The sequence below is a fragment of the Sinocyclocheilus anshuiensis genome, unplaced genomic scaffold (assembly GCF_001515605.1).
Source record: "Sinocyclocheilus anshuiensis isolate Anshui unplaced genomic scaffold, SAMN03320099.WGS_v1.1 scaffold1031, whole genome shotgun sequence".
Lineage (NCBI taxonomy): Eukaryota > Metazoa > Chordata > Actinopteri > Cypriniformes > Cyprinidae > Sinocyclocheilus > Sinocyclocheilus anshuiensis.
In genome coordinates, this window is record NW_015542633.1 from 438138 (window position 1) to 462115 (window position 23978).

The 23978-nt window shown below is 41.1% G+C and overlaps 1 protein-coding gene across 1 annotated transcript in view; it reads right to left on the minus strand.

The window, feature by feature from the left end:
• The window catches only part of znf462 (zinc finger protein 462), a 49618-nt gene that overhangs the window by 8603 nt on the left and 17037 nt on the right, over positions 1–23978 (minus strand). The window contains exons 2-7 of the mRNA XM_016494253.1: positions 18804–19060; positions 15748–18701; positions 11916–14336; positions 11628–11765; positions 4294–4649; positions 529–647 (exon numbers count right to left, since the gene is read on the minus strand). Coding sequence (XP_016349739.1) covers positions 529–647; positions 4294–4649; positions 11628–11765; positions 11916–14336; positions 15748–18701; positions 18804–19029 — 6214 coding nt within the window. The 5' untranslated portion in view covers positions 19030–19060. The remainder of the gene's footprint in view (positions 1–528; positions 648–4293; positions 4650–11627; positions 11766–11915; positions 14337–15747; positions 18702–18803; positions 19061–23978) is intronic.

Below are 23978 nucleotides of genomic sequence, written 5' to 3' on the forward strand. Positions count from 1 at the left end.
TTCTATTGCCCTACACCAACCCTACCCCTAAACCTACCCCTCACAGGAAACTTTGTGCATTTTTAGATTTTCAAAAAAACTCATTCTGAATTATTTATAAGCCTTTTGAATTACAGGGACACTGAAAATGTCCTCATAAATCACCTTCTCGTTGTAATACCTATGTCATACCCATGTTATACAAATTTGTGTCCTCATAAACCACATAAACATGCACACACACACACACACACACACACGCACACACACGCAGGCGGTCATGTTCATGTTAATTACAGGTGTGGCTTTGAGAACTTCATATCTTCTCTCCAGCAGTGAAAACGTCACTCATCTCGTCCTGTCAGTCATATTCAGTGAGTTCATTAATGTCTCAAACTCATTTCAATCGCCTTGTTAAAGTCACATGTCAGTCGTCTCCAAGAATCTTGAAACCAGCTCAAGCTATAAATCTAGACCGAAGCACATTTAATATGGAGATTACAGTAGTTAATTAAACGCTTGTGTGTGTGTGTGTGTGTAGCGTCTCACCTGCGTGTGCTTTGTGCAGGTGGCTCTTGAGGCGGCTCAGGTAGGAGGATTTAAAGGGACAGAACTTACAGCGGAAGGGCTTCTGATGTCCGTGGTGTGACTGGATGTGACGGTCCAGACTGGAGAGAAAAGACAGCGGTCAGACACACATATGGAGGACAAACAAGCATCTGATTAAAACCAAAAGAGTCACAGCATCCTCAATGAGCGATGTTCAGCTCACTTCTGCTTAACCAGTGTAATTTTAGTATTATTTATATATGCTATTATAATGTTTATTAATATTTTGAATTAGCTTTTATTTTTTTTAGTTATCATATTAAATTTAGTTTAAGTTTATTAATTAAAAAAAAAATCTATATAGCATTATTTTTATTTCAGTTTTAGCTATTTTAGCACTTCAACTTATTTAATATAAGTCGGTTGCCAAGGCAATATTAATTTTTCATTTAAGTATTTGTTTAAATATCTTTATTTGGAAGTTTACAAAATAAAATCTATTTTACTCTTTTTTTTTTTTAATTATGCAAAAACAAAACGTACAACTACATACAACAACATGAAAAGAACATTCTAATAGTGATACCCACCTAAATTTTTAAATTGATTAAAAAAAACAAGTAAAGAAAATTACTTGAACTTTTTATCTAGTTGTTAACTAAAACTGTTAGTCAAGACAAACTTTAGGTTGGCTTGAGAAAGCCTAGCCTGAAAGTTTAAAGCAGTTGTAAAAGCCTGAAGTTTGAAAATGTAGATAGATTAGATCACATGATGTTGATAACATGTTTCTAGCATGATTAGCATGTTTTTAACATGATTGGCCTATTACTAGCATTTTGCTAGCATGATTAGCAAGTAAATGGCATGTTGCTAGCATGATTAACAAATAACTAGTATGTTGCTAGCATGATTAGCAAGTAAATGGCATGTTGCTAGCATGATTAGCAAGTTACTAGCATGTTGCAAGCATGATTAGCATGTTAGCATGCTACTAGCATGTTGCTAGCATGATTAACAAGTAACTAGCATGTTAGCATGATTAGCAAGTAACTAGCATGTTGCTAGCATGACTAGCATGTCGCTAGCATGATTAGCAAGTTACTAGCATGTCTCTAGCATGTTTCTAGCCTGATTAGCATGTTACTAGCATGTTTGCTAACATGATTAGCATGCTACTAGCATGTTACTAGCATGATTAACAAGTGAGTAGCATGTTTCTAGCATGATTAGAAAGTTACTAGCATGTGAGCACTGTAGTGCACACGCTCTGAAGCTCATGTGGGCGATACAGGATTGATTTCCCAATCTCTATCACTTCCCGTCCTCTATTCTCATAAAAACTACAAATAAAACAAATACGTAAAGCACGCACTAACGCTCAGCAGGTGTCACAGGTGTGCTGTCAGCGGACACTTCAGGAAGATTCAGGACGTCTGAATGATTCCACAAGGACAGGCAGAAAAAGTTAATCGACCGGGATGCGTCTAATGATAACCCTACAGATCTGTGAAAGGAACACCTCTCGGCAGAAGATCCCTGCTTTAGCGCTGAGACTCTGACAAAACAGCCGTCTCCGACAGGGATCTGGGGGATTAGTGGTTTTTATCTGCGGTTCCCGTGTGGCACATGAATGCGGCAGCTTTCTGTGTCACGGAACATCCAGTGAAGGAGGATTTACTCCAGGGAACCAAACAAAGGTCCTGCGCTTCAGACGAGACTTACAGCTCTGTCAAAATATCTGCCATTCTCACAGGAAGTAAATGAGGAGACGTGACAGTCCAGCGCGTGCACAATTTACATCTCACATACACTACCAGTCAAAAGTTTGGTATCAGGACGGTTTTAATGTTTTTTACAGGAGTTTCTTCTGCTCATCAAGGCTGCATTTATTAGATCAAAAATACAGGAAAAAAATGAAATACTGTGAAATATTATTATGATGTAAAATAAGGTTTTTCTATTTTAATATACATTAAACTGTAATTTATTTCTGTGATGCGCAGCATGTAATTTATTTCTGTGATGCGTATCACGGGTTGTTTTGGAACCCGTGATAATTTTTTCAGGATTCTTTGATGAATAAAAAGTTAAAAAGAAGAGCATTTATTTAAAATAGAAATCTTTTCTAACAATATACACTACAGTTCAAAAGTTTGGGGTCAGTACATTTTTATTCTTTCTTTTTTTGAAAGAAATTAAAACTTTTATTCAGCAAGGATGTGTTAAATTGATAAGAAGTGATAGCAAAGATTTATATTGTTAGAAAATAATTATATTTTGAATAAATGCTGTTCTTTTTAACTTTTTATTCATTAAAGAATCCTGAAAAAAGTATCGCAGTTTCCAAAAAAAATGGATAATTCTAATAATAAATCAGCATATTAGAATGATTTCTGAAGGATCATGTGACACTTTATACTGGAGTAATTATGATGGAAATTCAGCTTTGCATCACAGAAATAAATTATATTTTAAAGGATATTAAAATAGAAACCATTATTTTATATTGTAATAACATTTAGCAAGATTACTGTTTTTTTCTGTATTTTTGATCAAATAAATGCAGCCTTGATGAGCAGAAGAGACTTCTTTAAAAAAACATTACAAGTCTTACTGATCCCAAACTTTTGAACGGTAGTGTGTTTTCCCTCAGGAGTTTTTTTTGTATTTCTCTATTCATCTCCTGCTCTCTTTGTTTGATGTAAGAGACAAAGAATTCACAAAGAATGTTTATTATTTTAGTGCTTGAAGCCGAGACACTACAAGACAAAATCATGCATTGGTCTATTTTGAAAATTTGGGCTTTTTGTCTTTTCATAATGTGTTTTTAGTGGACTAGTGGAAATTTAAGTGTTTATTTTATTGCACTTTATCTATTTGCGTCAGTAGATTTTAATTCCAACACGCATCTTTAAAAGTTTTTTTCCTCCACTTTAGCAAAACCTGCACACACTAAAACTTACAGTTTTATTACTATCTATATTCTGAAGGTTTTTACTGAGGGGTTTGTTCATATGTCATTCACTTGATTCTTTATTGTACTTTATCTAAGTCTGTAGATTTTATGCCGTTTTCTCAAAATTAGTTTGTTTCTCCACTTCAGCAGCACTTACATACACCAAACTTTACAGTTTTATTCCTATTAATATTCTGAAGATTTTTACTGAGGGGTTTGTTCATATATCATTCACGTTGATTTATAAGACATCTTATTCCTAAAAACATGGTGAAAATGCATATTTTTAAAGGCCCTGAGTTTGTTTCTCCACTTCAGCAGCACTAACATACACCAAACTTTACAGTTTTATTCCTAATACTATTCTGAAGAGTTTTACTGAGGGGTTTGTTCATATGTCATTAGCCTGTTTTTCTATTGCACTTTATCTATTTAAGTCTCTAGTTTTTAGGGCGTTTTCTCAAAATTAGTTTCTTTCTACAGGAACAGTTAAAGATACAGATACAGTCCGGTAAAAGATACAGAAGTATCAGATCAATGATACTAGGCTGTTAAACAGCTTTTACCCTACAGCTATCAGAATGCTTAATCTGAGAATGAGAACTGCACTTTTTTTAATCTATTTTAGTGTATTTTAGTTTATTTATTAGTATTCTCATTTATTAGCCATTTTATACGTTTGCACTGAATTACTGAGATGTGGACGTGTCAAATGTAATCCCATTTTTAAGTGAAGCATGAAAAATGACAAAATAATAGGAATCTGAAGCTGAACTTGCGTTCACTAACCGATGTGAAGTCTCACTCACTTGTGTCTGAACGGCGAGGCGAACTGACAGTACTGGCAGCTGTATTTGTCGTTTCTGTTGACGAGCGCTACAGCTGAGTGGCTCCTCTCGTGAGAGCGCAGGCCCTGCATGGACATGAACATACGATTGCACATACTGCACGGATGCCCAGGAACCACACGCTCCTTCTCCGACTCCAGCGGCCCAACCATCGGCTCCGTTTCCACGGCCACCGGCTCCATGGTCTCCATGGTGACATCAGGCGGTGATGCACCAGTAGTCTCCAATGGGTCAGCGTCCATGGCAACCACATCCTCCACGTCACCGTTGGTGATTCCGTCCATGGGAACAGCAACAGGCATCTCCGCTGCTTCCTGCTGTCAGAGGAAATGACTGATATTACTCATACAGGACATAAAGGACAAAATCTGCAAGATGCTTTGCATTGTGACATTGTTTTCATGACAATTAAACACATTCCACCGCTAATTCTCATTACTGTAATATATATAAACTACTGCGTATTAGAATGATTTCTGAACGATCATGTGACACTGAAGACTGGAGTAATGACGCTGAAAATCCAGCTTAAAATCACAGAAATAAATTACATTTTGCAATGTATTCACATATAAAACAGCTATTTATATTTTAATAATATTTCACAATTTTACAGTATTTTTGATCAAATAAATACAGCCGAATAGACTTCTTTTAAAAACAATAATCCCTATCCACTGAATTGGTTCCATCACTCTCTCTCCTCTCCACCTGTAGCTAGTGTGTGGTGAGCGTTGTATGATTGTAAAGCACTTTGGGTGTACAGCAATACACAATAATGCACTATATAAATGCCTCATTCATTCACATCTTTACAGTATATAGTTTATATATATTCTTCATTTTGTGGTGAAACATGTTCTTGACATATTTAAGGTTCCTGACCTTTAATAATCACACTGATATGATATTTCTCTCTGGGTTTGGAGGTGATCATCAGCTCTGGACTGAAGCACAGATGATCCGTGTTTGATTTACAGCCATTAAAGCTCTCTGAGGGACATCCCTTTTTCTTAATTTAGAAATGGCTGCAAGGTTCCTGTGTGTTTCTGAGAAATCTGCTTCTTTACAGCCAGAGGAAATTCAGCATTTCAGAGAGAGAGAGCACATTGACCCTGCACTTCAGACGACTGTAAAGAGGACACTCCTGCACCATCAGCCAATCAGAGGCACAAACACAACCAGAGAAATACATTTGGACATTTTCTGAAAAAATTGAGAGTTTGTCTGTGTAAAATACACCACTGTGATGATAGAGTAACAGATTTGACCTTTAAAAAGTGATACCAACTATTATCTTAACAGCCCATTCTTGAATCATTATATCGATCAGACTGATATTTAACACAAAGTGATTACAAAGATAAAAAGTACACACCATATCCATGATAACTAGATGCCACAACAGTGAGGTCATATTACTATTTTAAACATTTAACATTGCATACTGATTTGAAAATATGACAAAATAAATAGTACGCAGTATGCAGCACAGTATTCCAATATTCTATTCAGTAGTCCAAAGTTTCCCAAACTGTAATTCAAACTGATGAAAAACTATTAATTAAATAAATCTTAAACATTTTAATTATACAAAATCTCTGTAAAATTAGAGAATTTTGTTTCTAGGACAGATGGCATGCATACCTGGTAATCATTCTGCATCCACATTAACATTAATGTTTTTGTTTAATTGTAAAAAATTATACCTGTTTTGGTCAATGTATGCATTTTTCCTCTTGAATGGAAAAAAATAAAATAATAAACAAATCAATCAAACTGAACACTAACTAAAAACATAAAACAACTAAAAACAACGATATTTTTCTGGGGCGGTCCCCCTGACTTGTGGGGTCCCCCAAGGCTCTATTTTGGCCCCTTTATTGTTTTCTTTATATATGCTTCCTTTAGCCTCTATTTTTGAAAAGCATGGCTTGTTCTATCACTGCTATGCATACGATACTCAACTTTATTTGCCCCTGAAGCATAAAAATGGTGTAGACTCCCTCTGTGCCTGTCTTTCCGATGTCAAAGCCTGGATGCCTTTGAATTTTTTTAATCTACATGAGAGTAAAACAGAGATCATTGTGTTTGGCTCTTCTGAAGTCCCAAACATTTCTCATGTAAATTCTGGTGTTTTATCTTCTTCAGTTAAATCATTTGTAAAAAAAAACTTGGTTGTCTTTTTTCGATAGTGCACTTAAATTTGATATTTGAAATTTAGTTGTCAAATCAAGTTTTTACCAATTTAGAACATTGGCTAAAGTGAAGACCTTCCTTTCTTTTAAGCACTTTGAAACCGCAATTCATGCTTTTATTTCTTCTAGAATTGATTATTGTAATTCCCTGTATCTGGGAATAAACAGTTCAATATCTATATTACAAATGCTCCAAAATGCGGCTGCATGTCTTTTAACCGGTGTTCGTAGATACGAACATTTTAGCTTTTGCTTGTTTTTAAATGTTTAAATGGCCTCGCTCCCCATTACCTCTCCAATCTGTTGTGTGAATATCATCCGGAAAGAACTCCTAGGTCTGCCAAACAGAGATAACTGTTCCAAAAACTGTTCCAAAGTCAAAAATTAAAATCTCAAACATTTCTCATGTAAAAAATGATAAATCAGGTGTAAAAAACTTGGGCGTCTTTTTCGACAGTGCACTTAAATTTGATAAATAATAAATAAATTTAGTTGTCAAATCAAGTTTTTACCAATTAAGAACGTTGGCTAAAGTGAAGACCTTCCTTTCTTTTAAGCACTTTGAAACCGCAATTCATGCTTTTATTTCTTCTAGAATTGATTATTGTAATTCCCTGTATCTGGGAATAAACAGTTCAATATCTATATTACAAATGCTCCAAAATGCGGCTGCATGTCTTTTAACCGGTGTTCGTAGATACGAACATTTTAGCTTTTGCTTGTTTTTAAATGTTTAAATGGCCTCGCTCCCCATTACCTCTCACCTCTCCAATGTGAATATCATCCGGAAAGAACTCCTAGGTCTGCCAAACAGAGATAACTGTTCCAAAAACCAAAAACTAGTCAAAAATTAAAATCTAGGGGTGATCGAGCTTTTGCCATAGCTGCGCACCTAAACTTTGGAACACGATACCGATCCTTATTAGAACTGCACCAACATTACATATTTTTAAATCAAAGTTAAAAATGTATCTCTTCACTATAGCCTATGACTTGTGATGTTGTTTGTTGTCTGATGTTTGCTTGGTTTGTATACATGTTTTTATAAGTCTTTTACAACATTGTACAGCACATTGGTCAACTGTAGTTGTTTTTAACTGTGCTTTATAAATAAATTGAGAATTGAGACTTGAGACTTAAAAAAAATTCATGACGACGTGAATATTAACCAACATGCATGCAAATGGGTTTTTAAATTTTAAATAGATGATTGAAGTAACGGGCTTCAGCTGATGAAAAAGTTTGGGAATCCCTGCCCATGTGTCTCTGTTCAGAGTATGTGATCTGTGCCTGAGAGTGCTGCCCCCTAGTGCCCGGTGCGACCCATCCCGTCTGCTGATCCTCACTGGGCTTCTGTTCAAACCCTCAGGCCCGGGCCTCCCTGCCAGCACTGGCGCTCTCAGTGGAATACTAACACTAAGGCGCTTACACGCCTCTCTACACGCCACACCGTCAAGACGACCGAACTGGCTTTCTCTTCAGAGAGACGGAAGGGCTGCATGGAGAGTCTCAGGATTCTGCTGTGATAAACAAACTGGACTCTGCCATGTTTAAATGCAGCTCTCTGCAGAAACAGACCACCTTAAAGACTACTGTTAATCATCATGAAAACCATCACACTGTACAAAACGGCATACATTACTTCTATAATACAGATATTGCAACCATGCATTAACTAATTTAAACTAAAATTTATGCTCTTTAAGCAGCATTTTGCTAATTCATTGTTTAATTATGCACTTATGCACTTTTAAAAATTAATTTGTCACACTGCAGGACCACTTTAAATCAACTACTCAAGATAAAAGTTGATTAAATGTGGATCTAAGAAATGCACTTTCCCTTCTACATTAATATAAATGTTTTCCTAATATCTTTTGAAGTCCATAGACACATTTTGTGTCAACTACCCTCCCTAGAAAGCATTTTGAGGCATCATAGATGCACTCATGACAGAAAGGCTGTTCAAAAAAGTTGTTAGCAACATTGTTGGCTTCTAAAAACCAAATGTAGTCCACATTCTAAGGCAGCATCACATTCAGAAAAGAGCTTTAGAAATAAGAAGAAAATCTTTAATTCTCTGTATGCAAAACGTGTAACACAAGGCCACTAGATTTAATTACATGACCAACTTTATGACACGCTCAAGGCTTTCTTCATGAATGCCCACACAGGGAAATAAAATGCTCGACTTTAAGGAAATGTCATAACACCGCACTCGTCCATTTACCCTGTTTCTTCTGCAACACTCAAGGATTTGCTCTATTTGTCCATTTCATTGAATGTGAAGCTGAATTGTTTAACAATCCAAACAAGTGAACAAGAAAAACGGGTCCAAACGGCCTGTGAATGCACTTGCTATTAGAATAGAGCAGAAGAACAGAGGCCACCTCAGGACAAAAAGGTCTGAATATAGGCAATGCGCACAAATCTGATAAGATGCCTAAAACTGAAAATGTTAAAGGGGTCATATGATGCGATTTAAATTTTTCCTTTCTCTTTGGAGTGTTACAAGTCAAGTCAAGTCAAGTCAAGTCTGCTTTATTGTCAATTCTTCCACATGTACAGCACATACACACAGAGAATTGAAATTGCGTTACTCTCAGACCCTTGGTGCATACAGATAATACTAACAGTAGAACATAAATACAGATATACAGATTAAATATAAAATACAACTATACAAATATACAAATAAGGTAGGCTTGTTCTATCACTGCTATGCATACGATACTCAACTTTATTTGCCCCTGAAGCATAAAAATGGTGTAGACTCCCTCTGTGCCTGTCTTTCCGATGTCAAAGCCTGGATGCCTTTGAATTTTTTTAATCTACATGAGAGTAAAACAGAGATCATTGTGTTTGGCTCTTCTGAAGTCCCAAACATTTCTCATGTAAAAAATGATAAATCAGGTGTAAAAAACTTGGGCGTCTTTTTCGACAGTGCACTTAAATTTGATAAATAATAAATAAATTTAGTTGTCAAATCAAGTTTTTACCAATTAAGAACGTTGGCTAAAGTGAAGACCTTCCTTTCTTTTAAGCACTTTGAAACCGCAATTCATGCTTTTATTTCTTCTAGAATTGATTATTGTAATTCCCTGTATCTGGGAATAAACAGTTCAATATCTATATTACAAATGCTCCAAAATGCGGCTGCATGTCTTTTAACCGGTGTTCGTAGATACGAACATTTTAGCTTTTGCTTGTTTTTAAATGTTTAAATGGCCTCGCTCCCCATTACCTCTCCAATCTGTTGTGTGAATATCATCCGGAAAGAACTCCTAGGTCTGCCAAACAGAGATAACTGTTCCAAAAACTGTTCCAAAGTCAAAAATTAAAATCTAGGGGTGATCGAGCTTTTGCCATAGCTGCGCACCTAAACTTTGGAACACGATACCGATCCTTATTAGAACTGCACCAACATTACATATTTTTAAATCAAAGTTAAAAATGTATCTCTTCACTATAGCCTATGACTTGTGATGTTGTTTGTTGTCTGATGTTTGCTTGGTTTGTATACATGTTTTTATAAGTCTTTTACAACATTGTACAGCACATTGGTCAACTGTAGTTGTTTTTAACTGTGCTTTATAAATAAATTGAGAATTGAGACTTGAGACTTAAAAAAAATTCATGACGACGTGAATATTAACCAACATGCATGCAAATGGGTTTTTAAATTTTAAATAGATGATTGAAGTAACGGGCTTCAGCTGATGAAAAAGTTTGGGAATCCCTGCCCATGTGTCTCTGTTCAGAGTATGTGATCTGTGCCTGAGAGTGCTGCCCCCTAGTGCCCGGTGCGACCCATCCCGTCTGCTGATCCTCACTGGGCTTCTGTTCAAACCCTCAGGCCCGGGCCTCCCTGCCAGCACTGGCGCTCTCAGTGGAATACTAACACTAAGGCGCTTACACGCCTCTCTACACGCCACACCGTCAAGACGACCGAACTGGCTTTCTCTTCAGAGAGACGGAAGGGCTGCATGGAGAGTCTCAGGATTCTGCTGTGATAAACAAACTGGACTCTGCCATGTTTAAATGCAGCTCTCTGCAGAAACAGACCACCTTAAAGACTACTGTTAATCATCATGAAAACCATCACACTGTACAAAACGGCATACATTACTTCTATAATACAGATATTGCAACCATGCATTAACTAATTTAAACTAAAATTTATGCTCTTTAAGCAGCATTTTGCTAATTCATTGTTTAATTATGCACTTATGCACTTTTAAAAATTAATTTGTCACACTGCAGGACCACTTTAAATCAACTACTCAAGATAAAAGTTGATTAAATGTGGATCTAAGAAATGCACTTTCCCTTCTACATTAATATAAATGTTTTCCTAATATCTTTTGAAGTCCATAGACACATTTTGTGTCAACTACCCTCCCTAGAAAGCATTTTGAGGCATCATAGATGCACTCATGACAGAAAGGCTGTTCAAAAAAGTTGTTAGCAACATTGTTGGCTTCTAAAAACCAAATGTAGTCCACATTCTAAGGCAGCATCACATTCAGAAAAGAGCTTTAGAAATAAGAAGAAAATCTTTAATTCTCTGTATGCAAAACGTGTAACACAAGGCCACTAGATTTAATTACATGACCAACTTTATGACACGCTCAAGGCTTTCTTCATGAATGCCCACACAGGGAAATAAAATGCTCGACTTTAAGGAAATGTCATAACACCGCACTCGTCCATTTACCCTGTTTCTTCTGCAACACTCAAGGATTTGCTCTATTTGTCCATTTCATTGAATGTGAAGCTGAATTGTTTAACAATCCAAACAAGTGAACAAGAAAAACGGGTCCAAACGGCCTGTGAATGCACTTGCTATTAGAATAGAGCAGAAGAACAGAGGCCACCTCAGGACAAAAAGGTCTGAATATAGGCAATGCGCACAAATCTGATAAGATGCCTAAAACTGAAAATGTTAAAGGGGTCATATGATGCGATTTAAATTTTTCCTTTCTCTTTGGGAGAAAACTAATGCAGCTGTATAAATCTGATCACAGAAGATTTAGCATACAGTCATGCTTTCTAAAAGCCCTTGATGAAGCATGAAGTAACTTTGGATGTTCGTACCTTCACGTGTCCCTCCTTGGCCTCCCCATACTGCACATGCTTTCTCAGGTGGTTGCAGATGGCCCGGAGGGTGGTGTGGACCTCCACGCAGAAGTTGCACCTGTAGCCGATGGGAGTCTTATTGGGTGTGCTCTCCACCTATAGGAAGAGACAATGACAACAGAAAACCATTAGATGCAATCTAGTTTGAAAGTTAGTCAAGGTAACCAGCCCAAACTTCAACTCATTCTGACAATCAAATCAACTAATATAACCACTTTTAACCCATTACAAGGTGTTTAAGCTCACCTTATTCTCTGGTTTGGCTTCTGGTGGCTCTGTCGTCCTCTGCTTGCTTTGAAGCTGTTTTCTTCTTTCTAGCCTCATGGCTCTTTTCTGGAAATCCTCATTGTGGTTTATCAGATGGACGCTGAGTTCTGGAAGAGTCAAGAACTTGATTTCACAGTGGGTGCACTGGTAGAGCTCCGTCCCATCTTCTGCTGGGCTCGGAATGTTGACGAAATCCCGCTTGAGCTCCTTGTCGTGGCAGTCATTGTAATGCATCACCAGCAGCTCCGCCGCGCTGAACGACAGCTTGAAGCATTTCAGGCATTTAAAGGGGAGCCAGTCCACATCACCTTCAGGTTCAACCTCATCCTTAACTTCAACAATTTCCACCTCCTCCGTAGATGGAGGTTTCTCTGCCTCCTTGGAATAGATCACAGTGAAGTAACGGCCCAGTTTGCTGGAGGGCTGCTTCTTGGGAAAGACTCCTGGGTGGCGTTTTATGTAATGAGAAACGATACTCTTTCTGCTGAAAGCCTGGAAGGAGCAGAGCGAACATTTCCTACGGTCCACCGCAAGCCTTAGCTCTTCGCTCATCGCTGGAGCCTCTGCCTCTGACGCCAAGGGCACCATCACCTTTTTCGGTTTCTCCCCCACCGTCTTGGATGCTGCCAAGCAATGCGTGTAGTAGGCATCAATGTCGTGCCGTTTCTGGTAGTGTGCTGCGAGGCCTTTGCGGATGGGGTTGGTGTAGGAGCAGAGTGCACATTTAAAGACATTGTTCTTCCCTTCGGGCTGCGCTCTGACATTGTTATGCTTGATACGGTAGTGACGAGCGATACCTTTCCGGGTGGAGCAGAAGTATTTGCACAGCTGACATGTAAACACCGCATTCTTGTCACTCTTTGCGACTTCGGGAATTGCGAGGTCAAAGTCACAAATCTCAGAGACTTTGGTCACACTGCTGCTACTGCATTCAGCAACCAAATCGTCTCTTCTGGTCGGTGACTGCTTGGCAGCTGTTCTGAAAATGTTTGCAGCAGACTGGTTATGATATTTCTCATAGTGTATCTTGAGTTTCTCTAAAGTGCCATGTGTGTAAGGGCACATCTTGCAGCGGTAAGCACCGTAGCCCTGCCTCTGGGTTTTAGATCGCTCATCCCCCTCGTTAACCAACTCGTTTACCCGCTCAACATCATCGGCAAAGTCTTCAGCCGTGACTTTGATGGAAGGATGTCGTTTCTGGTAGTGTGTGAGAACTCCATGGATGCGAGAGTTCACGTACGGACAGTGTCTGCACTTGTAAACAGAGCTAGGGTTGATGTCTGCATCCTGAGCGAAGTCAGCAGCTTTCACTTTCATGCCCGGGTGTTTTTTGCCATAGTGGGTCAGAAGCCCATGAAGACTGTTGTACTCAGACAAGCACACGGTGCACTGGTAAGGGTTGTTTGAGATAGACGACGTGGCAGACAGAGAGAGATTAGGTTGTCGCTCATGTGTTCGGCGGCTGACTTCAACTGTAGTCTCTTCCTGCTGGTTGCTGTTGAATGGACTATACATTGAAACGTGTCCTTTGGGCAGTTGTGGGAGCAGCTTATCAGGTGCTTGGTTCCCCTTGATAATGTCGAGCAGGACAGACTCGTCACCTTTGACGGCCCAAGGGTGTACTGCTTGGTAATGGTTAGTAATGTCCCAGATGGAGCACGCCTCAAAGGCACAATCTCTGCATTGGTAATGCTTCGTTTCAGAGTTCCCAGCTTGTCTGCTGGTGGAAGTATCAGGACCAGCCCACAGTTTGCTGGCCATGTAAGTGTAGTCGACGTTGTGCTCAGGATGGCGTCTTTGGTAATGCATGAGCAGCCCGCTTGGTTCAGCGTGAGAATATATGCACCACTCACAGTGATAACCAGCCTCTAACACACCATCCTGATAAGCCCAGTGTAAGATCGTCATGGCCGTGGCCTTCACAGTAGGATGATCCTTCTTCAAATGCTTCTTCAAGGCATACACATAAGGAGATGTGTACACACAGTGTCTACACTTCAAAGATCGTAACGCCCTGGATTTTTCTGCTTCAGTAGCTACAGTTGCAGTGGACGTGGAACTTCCCGCTTGGATCATCTGCGCTCGTTCTCTCTGACTCCTGACCACAGCCGTGTGTCTACGGATGAGGTCGGCATTGGCTTTCACGTCCCTGTGCTTCTTCTGGTAGTGGATCAAAACCCCCTTCACAGTGCGGTTCCCGTAGTCGCAGTGCTGGCAGAAGAACAGCATTTCAGGTTCCCCTTTGTCGGATGCTCCTTTAGTGTTGGAATTACTTGATCCTTCAATACCGTTGTTGTTGAATTGCTTCAGAAACTGTTTAGGGGGTGCGATTTGTAACTCATCCATGAGTTTCAGCAGTCCCGGAGTTGGAGGTGCTTGTTTTATGTACTTTGCTGTCACCTTAATCTCCGGATGTCGTTTTTGATAGTGGACCAGAACGCCCACTACAGAGCGGTTGTTGTAGACACAGTGTTTGCAGTAGTAAACATCTTCATCCAGAGCCACAGGCAAGATGACGTTTGAAGACTTGGGGGTGCTCGTCAGGCTGTAGGTTGAATTGTTTGACAACTGTGCTCGGTCAACAGATATGACCCGCATGGTCTTCTGTATGCGGAAGTAGGAGGCCTTTTGCTCAGGGTGTTTTTTCTGATAGTGGACCAATACTGAGTGCATGTTGGGACTTGAGAAAGAACAGACATCACAGTCGTAAACCACCACATTACCACCCAGACTTTCTCGAAAAGCTTCAGTCTCAGTGTTTGCTTCTGGCGTTTTGCAGATGCTTTTGAGAGCAGGACTGGATGATGATCTGGACCCAGATGAGGTGGGGCTGAAACTCTTGGGCCCAGAATTCAAGATTTCCCTCAGTGTTTGGGACTCAGCAGCACCCTTAGAAGGCTGATCGACCATGTAGCTGGAGAAGATCATGGCATTGTTGATCTTCACTGAAGGGTGCATTCTTTGATAGTGGGGCATCAGGCTCCGCACATTTGGACTTGTGTAGGAACAGAAACGGCACATGTACACCAGATCTGGCTGGTTAAAGTTCAAAACGTTGCTTGCTTCTGGATGGTGTGTCATATAGTGCTGGTGCAGATCATTAAAGTTGTTATATTCGATGAAGCACTCGAGACAACGGAAGACTGCGCTCTGATCCTCTGGGTCCAGGATGTATCTGAAGCTAAACTTGATATAAGGGTGCATCCTCTGGTAGTGTGTGCTGACACTGCGAGCAGACTTGTTTTGGTACTCACAATGTTTGCAGTAGAACAGGTTCCCAGGTTCTTCAGTATTGTATTCAGTGTTGTCTTGATATGTCTCTCTGCTATCTTGGCTGCTTTGATCTTGGGCATCTTTAGATTCCAAAGAGGCACTGTAATTGTCTTCATCATCAGAAATGGTTACTTGAACAGGAATGTTTCTTGAGCGATTTTTCTGCTTCAGTAGCTACAGTTGCAGTGGACGTGGAACTTCCCGCTTGGATCATCTGCGCTCGTTCTCTCTGACTCCTGACCACAGCCGTGTGTCTACGGACGAGGTCGGCATTGGCTTTCACGTCCCTGTGCTTCTTCTGGTAGTGAATCAAGACCCCCTTCACAGTGCGGTTCCCGTAGTCGCAGTGTTGGCAGAAGAACAGCATTTCAGGTTCCCCTTTGTCGGATGCTCCTTTAGTGTTGGAATTACCTGACCCTTCAATCCCGTTGTTGTTGAATTGCTTCAGAAACTGTTTAGGAGGTGCGATCTGTAACTCATCCATGAGTTTCAGCAGTCCCGGAGTTGGGGGTGCCTGCTTTATGTACTTTGCCGTCACCTTAATCTCCGGATGTCGCTTTTGATAGTGGACCAGAACGCCCACTACAGAGCGGTTGTTGTAGACACAGTGTTTGCAGTAGTAAACATCTTCATCCAGAGCCACAGGCAAGATGACGTTTGAAGACTTGGGGGTGCTCGTCAGGCTGTAGGTTGAATTGTTTGACAACTGTGCTTGGTCAACAGATATGACCCGCATGGTCTTCTGTATGCGGAAGTAGGAGGCCTTTTGCTCGGGGTGTTTTTTCTGATAATGGACCAATACTGAGTGCATGTTGGGACTTGAGAAAGAACAGACATCACAGTCGTAAACCACCACATTACCACCCAGACTTTCTCGAAAAGCTTCAGTCTCAGTGTTTGCTTCTGGCGTTTTGCAGATGCTTTTGAGAGCAGGACTGGATGATGATCTGGACCCAGATGAGGTGGGGCTGAAACTCTTGGGCCCAGAATTCAAGATTTCCCTCAGTGTTTGGGATTCAGCAGCCCCCTTATGAGGCTGATCGACCATGTAGCTGGAGAAGATCATGGCATTGTTGATCTTCACTGAAGGGTGCATTCTTTGATAATGGGGCATCAGGCTCCGCACATTTGGACTTGTGTAGGAACAGAAACGGCACATGTACACCAGATCTGGCTGGTTAAAGTTCAAAACGTTGCTTGCTTCTGGATGGTGTGTCATATAGTGCTGGTGCAGATCATTAAAGTTGTTATATTCGATGAAGCACTCGAGACAACGGAAGACTGCGCTCTGATCCTCTGGGTCCAGGATGTATCTGAAGCTAAACTTGATATAAGGGTGCATCCTCTGGTAGTGTGTGCTGACACTGCGAGCAGACTTGTTTTGGTACTCACAATGTTTGCAGTAGAACAGGTTCCCAGGTTCTTCAGTATTGTATTCAGTGTTGTCTTGATATGTCTCTCTGCTATCTTGGCTGCTTTGATCTTGGGCATCTTTAGATTCCAAAGAGGCACTGTAATTGTCTTCATCATCAGAAATGGTTACTTGAACAGGAATGTTTCTTGAGCTGAGTTTGGACTGCAGATTGCGTTTTCTTTTCCCAACACCACGCTCTGTCTGAAGACTTCCAGAATTTCTAACATGAAGGTGCTGAGTGTTGAAGGTGTAGTGCTGACTTTGAGCATCAGAGGTTTCTCTCTCTTTGCTTGTTTCTAAATCGATGTGATTCCCATTCTCCTCCATATCGTTGTCCATCTCCTCAAGGTTAATCACATCTTCGTGCTGCTGGCTTTGACTAATCTTGCTCTGGAGATTGTTTGCAATTTCATCAATCCTCGTCCGTTTTTTGACAGGAGAGAGATCCAAGGGCAAATCATTGATGGACTTTCTTGCTGTCTTCCCAATAAGATGCTTCTTGGTTGAAATTCCAAGGATTGAGGTCTGAGTTTTCTGAACGAAGCTCAAGGAGCTGTAGGACTCAGACTCAGAATCTTGCTGCTCATTGGACGAGCCCTCTTGACCTGTGACTTGTGTTCCATCACAGTATGAGTGTTTGTGTTGCTGGTGGACACGTAGACCTTTCAGTGTGATGGTGGAAAAGTTACACAGTGAGCACCGATGAGGACCCTGCAGTTCCTCGACTGTGCTGGATTTTTTCCCGTTGATTTTAGAGCTGCCGTTTCCCCTGTTCACCGGCTCGGAGCGTTCAGCCGGACCATCTACACTTTCACTGGTTAAGTCCATAGTGTCCCATTCGGAAGACCCACCGTGACATTGTTTGTGCGCGTCAAGTTTAAGTGGGTTGGTGCAAAGAAAGGGGCACTCGTCACATTTATACACTGTAGCTTTGCCAGATAAGTGTATGTTCTCTATGTGACGAGAAATACTACGCCGGTGCATGGTCAAGAAGGAGCAGAAAGGGCACTGGAACCTGTTCATGTGTCTTTTGAATGGAACTCCTTTAGTTTCCAGCAGGTCATTATCCTCTTCTGACAGAAGCAGCTTAGTAGAATCCTCAGCTGACTCCGTGTAATTGGGATCATCCAAGCCACAGAGTTCATCATCTGAACTGCTTTTGGAATCATTCAGCATGCTGGCATCTAGATCCATGCCAGACCTAGACATATCTGACATGGTGAAAGTCGATCTCTCTGACAGTATGGAAGATCCTGTGCTGTTAGGTATTTTTGCTGTGAGCTGTGAGTACTGAAAACTTGATATCCCTGAAGTGGCCTTGAGTGATGCATTGCCAGAGGATCCTTTGATTGACGAGGCATTTGCGGAGGAACCTTCATTGCACGCTAGATCGTTCAGGTTCAAATTGGAGGTTGGAGTGCTTCTCCTGGATGAAGCAGAATCAGACTTGCTGGACCCTGCACTTCCGTCCTGCATTTTGGGCTGTTGCAAGGACACCATGATCTTTACCATGTTACGGTGTTTCTTCATCATGTGATCGGCTAACTGCTGCCTTTGCGAAGTCTGAAATCCACACCACTCACAGTCAAAGCTTCCTCTTGACTGGGGCGTTATCATAGATTCCAGCACATTACGTTCTACATCCCCTGGCGACTCTTCACATTGTTCTTCAACGGAGGAGGCGTCAGAGTTCAAATCCAAAACCTCTGCTCCAACAGGAGGAGCCGAGTGGCCTGGTAGACCTTCTTTGTGATACATTTTCTGGTGTTTCAGAATCCGTGCTCTGTGTGGGGATTTATAAGTGCAATACTGGCAGGAAAAGACCGTTCCTACACCATCGTAAGTTGTAGCGCTGCAGCTGGCCTTCTTGGAAGTTTTGAGGGATCTCTCATTGCTTGCTTCTCCATGGACCTTCCTGGTGTGTTCACTGAGAAGAGAGCTGGATCTGAAGTACCGCACACAGAACTTGCACTGGAAAAATGGAGTTGACGTTTTGTTCGAAGGTTTTGCTGTCTGGTTGCGTTTCGCTTGCTTTGAACCAGAGAAGTGCCCAAGGTCTTTGTTAATGGATTGGATGCCTGAAACATGAACAGAGAAAGAAAAACATTTCAAATGGTAGAACAACTCTTCTGATGTAGTTTCTTTCACTCTAGAGGTCTAATACTAATGGGTCATTATACCTGTTTCCTTTTTTAACGAGTCGTAATTGTGATTGCTCAAGTCTTCCTCGTCCTCTGTTTGGCTGAGGGAGTTTAACGAGTTTGACCTGGACTGTCTGGGTGACTCGTCACCTTCTCCCACTTCTGTGGGCTGCAGGAAGGCCGTGTGGATGTCTTGTATGTGCGCCTTGAGCTCATCGTTCGACTCTGCACGGAAATCACAGCCATCGCACTGCAGCACTTCCATCGCTTAGGACTCCCTGGAAAATCAGGGAAACCTGGTTAGAGACAGAAAGAAAGGGGTAAGAGAATAGAAACTCGGGCCATAAACCAACACTTGGAAAGGAAATTTCACAGCATTGCATTTCACAGCAAGACGAAAGCATTCTGAAATTCTGACTTGGCAGAATTCAACAGAAGAATCTTTATTTTTTTGGCGAGGGGTCAGTCTGCTCCAAGAACAATAGCTGAGGAGGGATTATGGGCTGATTTGTTCCATTTTTTATTACCCAGGGATAAGCCTCAGCTGGAGCACACCAGTGGGCCTTGGTATTTACATCAGCATGTTCCATCAGATTGCATCAAGCCCGTCTGAAATAAGATTGAGTGAATCTGCCGAGGGATGAGGAACGCTCAGGGCTTCAGAGATGCAGTACAAACACAAAGGATTATGGGGCGGGCCGTCACTTGGAGGTGGCATTATTATGCCCCGTGACCTAAGAGCACCCGGCAACCGCATCAATCAATGAGCTGAAACAAAGTATGATTCCTTCCTTGATCAATACTTTTTCATTAACACTCGCACAGCTGCCAAATTCAGCACATACACATGCTTGTCTGTGCACAAATCCCTGCTGTACTTGGGAATATTGCAATATTTCATTAGACTGCACTGAACATTTTCATAAACCAATAAAATTAAAATCTAAAATGACAGAGAGTATGTTTGGAACATATGATTTGAATAAAAATAATTCACCACTAACCTCATGTAAACCTTAAGTCCAAAAATACATATACAACCACAACCGCCGCTTTTCTCTATAATACCAAGTAATTTTTCCGGTAAAAAGCCATGTACAGAGACAGCGAGCATGTTTTTCTTTCATCAAGGGTCATTCTCAATGTGATCTGTGTGGCAAGGACATGAATATTAGAATGAACTCAACAACAGGAATGCATTTAGCAGTCATACAGCACGGTACCAGCGCTGCAGATCTGAAAGCCATCAACACAAACCAGAGTAAATCTTCAGCCTTGGCTGGCTCATGCACCAGGACACATTCTGCAGGTGATTTCTGCAAGAAAAGGCCTCAATGTCAAGGCCAGTGTTACATGGGCTTAGTGCAATGCTACACATTAGAGGAGGCCTTGAATGCTGTAAAAACAAACAAAATAGATTCTACTTGGATCTTAGTCATTCTAAAGGCATAATGAACCATTTTTACCGGTTGTGAGGACAAACTGAGATCAAATCAGTCAAGAGACTCTTAATTCGCCAAGAAAAGGGACCAAAATAATATCAAGGACATGCAATTGTTATTAAAACAAGAGACACAAATGCATGAACTACAGTTATCATACAACATCAGCACCTTAAAGATGATGTGAAATCAAAATCCACTATTTACTTTAGTAAATTTCACTGTTCCTATTCATTGCATTACTTGCAATTCTAAAGCAACAAAAATTATTGTTTACTTTCATCAAAAGCTAATAAAAACCTTTCTTTTGATGTAACCAAGGCAATGCAGTTGGGTAATAATAATATTGATCAATATTATCTTTACATGGTGCAATCAAATCCTATTAGATAAAATTAAGAGTTACACTTTATTTTGATAGTCCACTTAAGTAACTTTGCAACTACATGTTAACTAGCAGTCATTACAGTATTAGCAGACTGTTAGGTTAGGGTTAGTAGCAGATATTAAGCAGACAGTCTACTCTAATGACTGTTAGTAGTTGCAAAGTTATTTATAGTCAACCAAAGTGTTACCAAATTAAATCCCATCCTACATTATTAGGGCCTTTCACACCGCTTTAGTTCCAGAACTAAATGAACAGTACTAAAGTACTGGGACGATTTTGCGTGAACTATTTCCCAGTACTATTTAAAGGGTTGCATTCGCACCGACAGTGTGTACTAAGAAGTGACGTAAGCCGGTCGACAGCGACGTCATTTGTGCGCGGCGTTCGACAACAGAAACAAAAAAGAACATTAACAACAGGAGGATGGAGGACGCTGTGATCGGAGCTGTGTTTTTGTTGTTGAGACTAAGAATCTCCAACAGGGCGTTTTCATACACGTTTGGCCAATCAATGTCTACTTACGTCACGATTAGTACCAGTTGTGCTGGTTAGACCCTGCTCCGGAGTAGGAGCTAATTTGGTTCTCGAAAAAGGCAGTCCGGTACTAAAATCGCACCCAGTTCCGGCGGTGCGAAAACGCCAAAAAGTGGGTAGTTCCACAATTAGTTCTGGTACTATGAAAAGGTTCCAGCGGTGCGAAAGGCCCTAATGTTGCTTCACCCACCTGATGAAAATACTAAAATGACAGCAATATCACATCATGTCTGTTGCACAAGTGGTGCAGGAGGAGTTATGCATCAATGCTTAAGGGTTTAATACCTAATGATTAAAACCCATCAAATTAGTACATGCAACAGACACAAGACTGAAAACAGGTTTTATGGCTGAAATTCCTGCAAGATGAGAAGATCTCTCTTGTCGAGAATAAAGATATCCGAGCTCTCACACCTATGGCTTATCACCTGTGGCCTCAAACCGTAAAAGCAGACACTGGTTTCAACCTTCATTCTCAATAACACTGCCAGTGTGTCCCAAGGCAGGTTCACCCATTGTCTCTCGAGGTCAAGTTTCAGCTCGGCCCTGATGTGTTCCAGCACTCGAGAGGAACTCAGAGCAAACTTACACTCATCTCGACAGCCATATCTGGACAAACCATGAAGTCTGGTAGAGGAGGAAAACACAAATGCAAAACTAGGAGACATTGAACAACACAAAATTGCACCTAGCAGCCCATCCGCCGGAGCGTCAGATACTTCCAGGCTAATGGGGTGAAATTTGTAAAGCTTTCATGTGCTTGGCGCGGCTCGGACAGCCACTGAGCGCCACAGATCCTTTGAGCTTCAAGGGCAGCCATTTTAAGAGCAGCAATGTGTGCTGAGGTGTTCAGGCAGAGCGTAACATGGACTCACAGATCTGATCCTCTCGCTGCCACTGGAGAGCAGCTGACAGAAATCTATCTAGCAGATGTAACGCACCCAAAACCTTCAGCCTGCACAGCTCAGCAGAAGCACAGGGAAAAAACCTTCTGGCGTGCCAGCCTTAGCTCAGCCTGTCATATTTTCAACATCTTGCGTTTTTAAAAAACATATCAAATTTTACATTCTGCAGAAGCTTTCACCCGAAGCGATATACAGAGCATCCAAAGGTGTGCAAGTGGAGCATCCTACATTATCGTTGCTTCACCCACCTGATGAAAATACTAAAATGACAGCAATATCACATCATGTCTGTTGCACAAGTGGTGCAGGAGGAGTTATGCATCAATGCTTAAGGGTTTAATACCTAATGATTAAAACCCATCAAATTAGTACATGCAACAGACACAAGACTGAAAACAGGTTTTATGGCTGAAATTCCTGCAAGATGAGAAGATCTCTCTTGTCGAGAATAAAGATATCCGAGCTCTCACACCTATGGCTTATCACCTGTGGCCTCAAACCGTAAAAGCAGACACTGGTTTCAACCTTCATTCTCAATAACACTGCCAGTGTGTCCCAAGGCAGGTTCACCCATTGTCTCTCGAGGTCAAGTTTCAGCTCGGCCCTGATGTGTTCCAGCACTCGAGAGGAACTCAGAGCAAACTTACACTCATCTCGACAGCCATATCTGGACAAACCATGAAGTCTGGTAGAGGAGGAAAACACAAATGCAAAACTAGGAGACATTGAACAACACAAAATTGCACCTAGCAGCCCATCCGCCGGAGCGTCAGATACTTCCAGGCTAATGGGGTGAAATTTGTAAAGCTTTCATGTGCTTGGCGCGGCTCGGACAGCCACTGAGCGCCACAGATCCTTTGAGCTTCAAGGGCAGCCATTTTAAGAGCAGCAATGTGTGCTGAGGTGTTCAGGCAGAGCGTAACATGGACTCACAGATCTGATCCTCTCGCTGCCACTGGAGAGCAGCTGACAGAAATCTATCTAGCAGATGTAACGCACCCAAAACCTTCAGCCTGCACAGCTCAGCAGAAGCACAGGGAAAAAACCTTCTGGCGTGCCAGCCTTAGCTCAGCCTGTCATATTTTCAACATCTTGCGTTTTTAAAAAACATATCAAATTTTACATTCTGCAGAAGCTTTCACCCGAAGCGATATACAGAGCATCCAAAGGTGTGCAAGTGGAGCTCGCACAGTGCTGTGCTAAAGACTCTGGCACATTAGACGCTTCAGAAAATCACTCTGTTTAACACGGTGACCGTGCAATCTTCTCCAAGACGTTAGAACAACCTACCTGCAAACTTTCTTGTAAATGGTGCACAGGAGTACTTGGGACAAAGCAAAGGGTGGATGCACCAAATATCGACGTGATAGATAAATAACCCTTACAAGCAGTGGCTAAAACTTCTCACAGTACCGTACCCTGCAGGTTGGTTGTTCTAAGCATCTAGAAGAAGTTTCACATTGTGAAAAACAAAGAACTGTCTTAAAACCAATGTTTTTGACAAGCATCCAATGTGCCAAAGACTTGCGCAGTACTGCATGTGAATAACAATTGAACCCATGATCTTGATGTTGCTAGATCTATACAGCGCTGTGCATTTCAGCGTGACATAAAACATGTTTTTGCGTTCCACAGTGCTGCTTTTTTCCTATGTTAAACATGCACTAGACTGACATCTTTTTCTCATGTTTAAGATGTTCATGTTAATATGTGACCTTGGAGCACAAAACCAGTCCTAAGTGTCAGTTTTTCAAAATTGAGATTTATGCATCATCTGAAAGCTAAATAAATAGCTTTCCATTGATGTATGGTTTGTTAGGATAGGACAATATTTGGCTGAGATACAACTATTTGCGCTACCTGGTGGTCTGGTGGTTAAGATTCAGCGCTATCACCTCCGCGGCCCGGCTTTGATTGCCGGTCAGGGAATGATAACTTTGGGGAA